We start from the raw sequence: 7,247 nt of genomic DNA, 5'->3' as shown, positions 1-7,247 counted from the left end.
TGGGCTCCACTTTTAAGTTTTAATAGGAATAATTTAAAGGATAAATTCTTTTCTTTATTGTTTTAATTGATAGTAAACAACTTTATCTATAATTATCTTCTTTTATATAAAATGTTAAAAATATCTCATTGCGCCAGAATATTACTTTTATAGTATTTTATTTTATTTATCAGACTTTTAATATCATTTATAAAAAAAAAAATTTCTTACACTATAATTTTTTGATAATATTATTATTAATTATTATTTAACTGTATAAAAAAATTACAATTTTCTTTAAAATTCAATGTTTTTTAAATTAAAAATAAAGTATTCAATAAAAATAAAAATATCGACCTGTTTTTTCCGTTCTATATTATTTTATTAATTTTTTGTATATTTTTATCTTTAGTTTTTTTCAGGTCCTCTGTCTTTGTAAATGTTGTGATACATGAAGTAAATTGTGAATAACCGATGCATCAGTGAATTGATATGTGTATTTGAAAACGTATTGCAATGAAAATTTTTTTATTTTAACGTTGATTTTATAAAATACTTAATACAATAAATTATTTACAATGTATTCAAAATATTTGAATAAAATTCTTATGTATAAAAATACATTTATATCGATTTGAATATGATTATTATTTATAAATTTATAAAATGTACGTATTTTTTTCTTTTAAGAAGAATATAATTGTTTCCCTTTTCGTGCTTGTTAAATTTTGTCGCTGTTAATATTTAGGATCTTCTATTTACCACTTATTGTATAATAATAATTTTTTTACAGTAAACTTTCATATAAAATTGTGTTTGATAATAATATTAGGTAAATAATAATCATTATATTTAAAAAGGGTGAATAAAATCAATTTAATGAGAAACTTATAGGAAATTTTCATATTTTTCATTTGACATAATTCTATTATAAATATATGAGAATTTTTATTTACTATGTAATTTAAATATTTTTTTGAAGATTATATGCTTTTCATTGTAACAATTTTATAGGAGTAGCTCATTTACTGTGTTGTATTTTATTTCACAATAATCAGTATTAACAATTTGTACTTTTTTCTTATATTTAGAAAAATCATTTAGGATATTGAGAGAACTGTTTGATCAATTTTTATAATTATTTATAAAATAATTTTTGTAATATATAGACATAAATACGAAAATATGTACAAATATATTGTGTTTTATTTTATTAAAAAGCCTATGAAATCTATTTAATAACTACTATTATTTAAAAGTAAATAAATACAATATATAATTAAATTTATCCTTATGCAGTTTTTTAATCATTTATCTCTATTCTTGGAGTAATTATATTTTAATATAAATATTTCATACAGATATATTGATCTTTTATGTAATTTAAATCATTTTTTAAATTTTATGTATTTTAAAGTATTCATAAGAATAGTCAATCCATGCAATATCATTAATTCTTTTTAATGATATAGATGCGATACTTCGAATGACTTCGAGTAGATTGCTGAATATAAGTTTGACGTATAAACTGGACATATATTATTCTTCTATTTGAATGAACAGTTTAAATACTATACAACATTGTATAAGCAATATTCCATTTTTCTTTGTGGCATAATGGACATATTATATGTTATTATAATCATTTTTATTCATATCCAATAAATGTATAGAACAGCGTCATTTATAACAGTGATGTGTAAGAAATAAAAAGCGGTTAAGTAAATAAGGATAATTGTGAGAATATTGACCTCAAGAATGCCTCTCTCGAGTGCTTCAGAGGCGAGTCGGCCAGGGGCTTCGAGACTCTTGCCATCGTCTGGTGGGCCCCAGGAAGCCGTATAAATATCTACGAGGTCCGCCCGATAACCGAGGGCCTCTGCCTCCACCCGGTCGTTTACGATCCCATCGAGCATTTTGACGCCACCAATCCTGGCTTCGAATGCCACGCCTACACCACATTTATGATTGTCTGCCTCCATGGCTATTTCCCCGGCGCATCTCGTTCCATGTCCATTTATCTCTAATCGATCCATCCTTACATTTTATTATTGATAAAAGTAGCATTGAATAATTCTCGGCCGCGGACATTTTGAGAACAGTGGCCATGCTACTTAATTACCGATATTAATAAAACTACTAAGGTATTTTTAAACGAATTATGAAATTAATTATGAAGATAGGATATTTAATGAAAATGATTATAAATCTTTGGATAATTAGGCTATGTAATTGTACGTAAATTGTTAATAAGCGCGAAATCATCGATAGTGTTAGATGAAATTACGCATACTTTCTTTGGCATTTGATAAATGTCTGTAAAAAAGAAATGTTTAACTAATTTAAGGCAATATATACAGTAACGTGACTCGTTGTCGTCGGTTATGGCTCATCGTCAACTATGTTCTGACTATTCATTCATTCAACGAGTGTTGATTATCTAAAGCAATTCTTCCGGAAAATTGATAGATGGACCGATTTGATGCAACCACTGTCGGATAAACGGAGGTGTTGATTGGATGAATAGATTTCAAGAAAAAGTAATTTCTGGGTATGTACAGATGGAAGTGAAACTTACCTGGTTCCTCGTATCGCGGTATGGGATCGTCATCGCGGTCAGTTACGTCGTAGCTGATCTCCGGATCCTTAAACAGAGCGGTAAAAGTGATGCAGGTGCAACCGGGCAAACGGAAGATTTTAAAAGGCTTACATAATTGGCGCGAAGATCCTCGTGTGTATACTCGAGGCCATCATCAAGAACAGCGATCCGAATACCACGTCCCGTGACACCAAGTCTGTAGGCTGGCAAGACGTTGAGATCAAGACTTGCTCTTGGTAGCTTCTCCGTAGTCTGGGCCGCGTGCTCCTGCTGCAGTCGATTAAAGTCCGTTATTTATGTCAATCATATACTTACCTGAATGACAAATAGAGCGGCCGGGCTCGAAGCAGCTGTCTATGAGAGACAGCCAAATGAGTTTGTTGATAGGTGTCGTTACCAGATACCATTCCTGATTCCAAAGCTCATCGTTGAAGACTGGGTCCGTGTGGTAGCCGCGTTTTTGACGTCTCACTGCTCGTTGCCGATCCGCCCAAACAATCTGTGACGAATAGCAGAAATTTAGTCAGGAAAGACAATCGTCCATATGAAATGTATATACCTTGATGTGACTCTTCAATGCACTCATAGCATAGCGCATACCTCGCTTCTTATAACGCAGTCCATCAATTGCGCGCCACAAGTATGTATCCTTGAAGCCCAGAACCTGTCGTCGGGGAAACTGAGTCTATGCAACCATGTAGATATATATATATATATATATATATATATATATATATATATTTGTATTCAAGGAGAATATGTTGGCGGAGGAGGATGGCGAATGCATAATAAAAGAAACGTTAACACGTTATCTGTTGCTCTCACATATCCAGCTAGATAAATTTACAAGATGATGGAAGAGGAAAATGAAAATAAAGAACTACAATGTTATTTCTTATATAAATTACAAGATAGTATGTCTTATCTATATGCAGATTATATTAGGAGGAGAAAAAGAAGCATACGTTCCTTCATTTTCACGTTTCAAATGTTTGTGCATAGTTGGCGTATATTTATCAACTCAAAAGAAATTCGACTCTGATTTAATATTCAATATATCATTAGACAGCGTAAAAAGTTTTATGAAATTATGGGACTGAACCATATATTTGTATATTTATTTGTATCCTAATTATATTTATATTTATATTTATTTGAAATCTCTGTGATTTATAATTTAAAATCAAATTGTCAGAATAATTATACAAAGGATATTCAGATGAATAAATGGATCAAGAATGTATATTAAGCTATAAAGTAACTAGTTCATTATTGTGCAGAGTGATTTATCTAATTTTATACTTCAATTACTATCAAATATGAAAATTAAATTAGCATAACAATTATTCAAATCGTTTATTGTTATAAATAAATGAAAACAGAAGTAAGAAAAAATAATGAAAATGATTGAAAATATTTGGACAAAAAGCTTTTTTCGATCTCTATTCCGATATATAATCATTGTCAATATTTCTTTGTAATATTCTACAAATTAAAAAGTTTTATTGAAAGCATTACTATGCTATAATATATTAGGCAAACATTCTCTTTTTAGGAACTCCTATTATTTGTATGTGTTTTTATTTCAAAAATTAAATTTGTTATTCTTTTCTGAATTTTTCAGATTTTATTTTTTAGATGACCAATATCAATTATAATTTTATATATTTATTTGCATAACATACAGAATAAAAATATCGGTTGATTGTATAATATTTTAATATTCTAGAGAATTGCATTTTTATCTAATAAATAAATGCAATTTTATTATTAGTTTTTAATTTGCATCGTAAACTATTTTACTATTTAAATTATTCAAATATTAAATTGAGGAAAAATTAATTATTAAATTTTCTAATCTTTATTGAATTTTCTAACACGATGTTGCTAGTTTAATTTCCAATAAATTATTATATTAATATTATATTTTATTAATAAGTATTAATAAGATAAATATTAATATTTTTTAATTTATAAAAAAAATTCATTAATTAAACAGTAATGACATAGTTAATAAATTCAATCATGTATTCTAACATAAAATCTAATTTACCATTTCAGTAAACGGGTAAGTTTCAAATCAAATCATTAAATATATATTTTTATAATCTTATTGCACATATATTCTATACATATGTATTAAATGTATGTTCCAATTTAAATGGTATGAAATATTAATGTTAAAAGAATTATTCGTAATTATTCTACAATATGAATGTAGAATACTTTTTAAATTGAATTTCAAATACAAATCTTTTTAAAAAGTCTTCTATAAAAACAAAATTTTATTTCATTTATAATTTATTTTCAAAGTACAATATTAATAATTTTTACTTTGAAATTTAATTCTTTTATAATTTATATTTAAAAATCTCATTTCTATTTCTCTAATAACATCTTATTTCATTAATAAGATTTTATTATGAAGTAAATATTAGAAATTGTTCTTCATTATTAAGCTGAGTAAGTAAATCCTAGAAATTAAGCGCTATACGGAATGCTTGTTGTCGACATTTTATCTATAAATGAGGATAGAAATATAAAAATGATTAAAAAAATATATATCTCTGACTTAGCCATAGTATATATGAAGCTTTAGATGTTTTAAGTTGGTGGAATTATTCTAAAAAGAAATTTCTTGATATGGATTACTTCATAGCCTAGTAATATTCATGATTGTTATTATAGACTTAAGTTATTAAGGATATGAGTGTATACAGCAGTATTTAAAAGGTCGTTACAAATATTTCTAATTATTATAAGAAGTATCTTGAAATTAATTCTTGTGAGTTTTCCGAAGCGCTGTCTAATAAGCATTTAAAAATCACCGAATTGGTAAATCGCATTTGCTGTAATTAGAAGCTCTCGGGATCCCCGTCTGAATATAGAACGTAGGTGGAGGCAGACTCATTAGAGGCGTTTGAGGTTGATTAAACATGGAAATAATTAAAGAGCTGAGTGCTTTAAGGTTAAGAATTTGCATTTGATCGGCTCGAGTGTGAAACTACAGTCAACTGTACACAGATTTCAATGCCTGCAGCCAGTCAGCATCATCTCGCATAATCATAATGCTTTACTGGAGTGGGGTTTTTCATAACCTCAGGAACTACTGTGGCTAGATATTTTCTGTCTCCTCGGTATTTCATCAATTGATCTATCCCAGAAAATTAACTACCATGGACAACTAGATGAGAGGAAACAGAGAACATATAAAAAATTATAAAGCTTTGTCAAAGTAATGTTAAAATTATAGAACGAGTTCGTCAACTTTAAAAATCTATTTTTTCTATAATATTGTCCAGTAAAATAGACGGATTTTTTAACTACTAAGATGATAAATAAAACATTTTCTTAGTAAAAGAATTAGTCAGGAATACCGTGTTTTGACGTTCAAGCTATGTATATTACAAAAATTCGAAGTAACTTTTTTCTACACATAACTATGAAAAGATTGAAAAACATATTTTAAAGATTTACAATTGCGTTGTTAAGATGGGCTAAAAATTGGAGTCTTTTTACTTGTTTATAATAGTCTAAGGAAAGTATCAATTTATGATGTATCTAAAATAATTAAAATAAATTTTCTTCTCCAAATTTCATATATTCATTGTACGTCTTGCATTTCTATAAACGATGCTGAAAATTTCAATTTATTGAGAAATTTATGTAGTTACAATAAAAGAAAAATAATAAAAAAATTTAACAACTAATATTTGAGTAAAAAGTAATATTTTCCTTTTTACACCTACGTGAAATGTAACAAGTATTTATGAGTCATTCAGTAAATTAATAAGAATTCATAACTCGTAGTCAATAGGAAGTCAGAAATTTCAAGTACTACGCTTTTATTTTATATTATCAAATCAAACATCCTCGTGGCTATAAGTTAAACTGTGTAAAAAACATCGTAAAGTTGTTTGATTAGCTATCGAATTTGTTATGTATAAGCGACATCATAATGAGGTCACGAATATTGAATAATTGAGCAAGCGTTGGAAAGAGGTAGGGGAAGTTCAGTTATTTGCCAAGGTCGAACAGTAATTACTGTCTATTGGCTAACAGCTAAAAAAATCTACGCTTGGAACATTGTTTCGTAGAAGCTTACCGAGCCAATGTGGAGATATCCTGAGCGCAATGCGAGGAGGGAGGCGAGCTTTGGTCCACCCTTCATGCGAATGACCCACTCATCCGACTCTAGGGCGTGAAGTGCAACGAAGGCGCAGCAGCAGCAACAAAGGGCCAGACGCCAACAAGGCTGGGACCACCTATGCAGCTATTCGTTACCATGTCGCTTTAAGTTGATTAATAAACGATTCGCGTTACCTGCTATTCATATCCAAGGCCAGGATTCACAGGGTACGACGGTTGCGACGGCTCGCGGCAATTAGTGTCTGCCGGTTGCAGTTCAGTAAATTTTCTTCGCAACCACGGCCACCCCTCCACCAATGGGGGAACGCCCCATTGGTCCGACTCCCACCAAAGTCGAACCCTGGGACCGCGGCGGTCGACACTGGTTTTGCACTTCTTTACTATTCACCTAACCCTATTGTAACTGACCCCACCATCTGCTCATAATCCCATAATCTCACAATCCCCCCACAACGTCTTTTTAAGCTCCGAACTTCCAACCCGGTACTCAGCTTCGTGCGGGTGAAAAGCCGCGGACGAT

At 29.7% G+C, this 7,247-nt stretch overlaps 1 protein-coding gene across 1 annotated transcript in view; it reads right to left on the bottom strand.

The window, feature by feature from the left end:
- The window catches only part of LOC105365254 (neuroendocrine convertase 1), an 11,992-nt gene extending 4,951 nt beyond the window's left edge, over window positions 1-7,041 (bottom strand). Inside the window, exons 1-7 of the mRNA XM_011503368.1 lie at window positions 6,902-7,041; window positions 6,684-6,843; window positions 3,138-3,242; window positions 2,976-3,077; window positions 2,690-2,848; window positions 2,558-2,624; window positions 1,731-2,002 (exon numbers count right to left, since the gene is read on the bottom strand). Of these exons, the coding sequence (XP_011501670.1) occupies window positions 1,731-2,002; window positions 2,558-2,624; window positions 2,690-2,848; window positions 2,976-3,077; window positions 3,138-3,242; window positions 6,684-6,843; window positions 6,902-6,912 (876 nt within the window). The 5' untranslated portion in view covers window positions 6,913-7,041. The remainder of the gene's footprint in view (window positions 1-1,730; window positions 2,003-2,557; window positions 2,625-2,689; window positions 2,849-2,975; window positions 3,078-3,137; window positions 3,243-6,683; window positions 6,844-6,901) is intronic.
- Window positions 7,042-7,247: the final 206 nt, after the last annotated feature.

The sequence above is a fragment of the Ceratosolen solmsi genome, unplaced genomic scaffold (assembly GCF_000503995.2).
Source record: "Ceratosolen solmsi marchali unplaced genomic scaffold, CerSol_1.0 scaffold63, whole genome shotgun sequence".
NCBI lineage: Eukaryota > Metazoa > Arthropoda > Insecta > Hymenoptera > Agaonidae > Ceratosolen > Ceratosolen solmsi.
The sequence above is the reverse complement of the archived record's forward strand: the minus strand, read 5'-3'. Positions and strand labels throughout refer to the sequence as shown.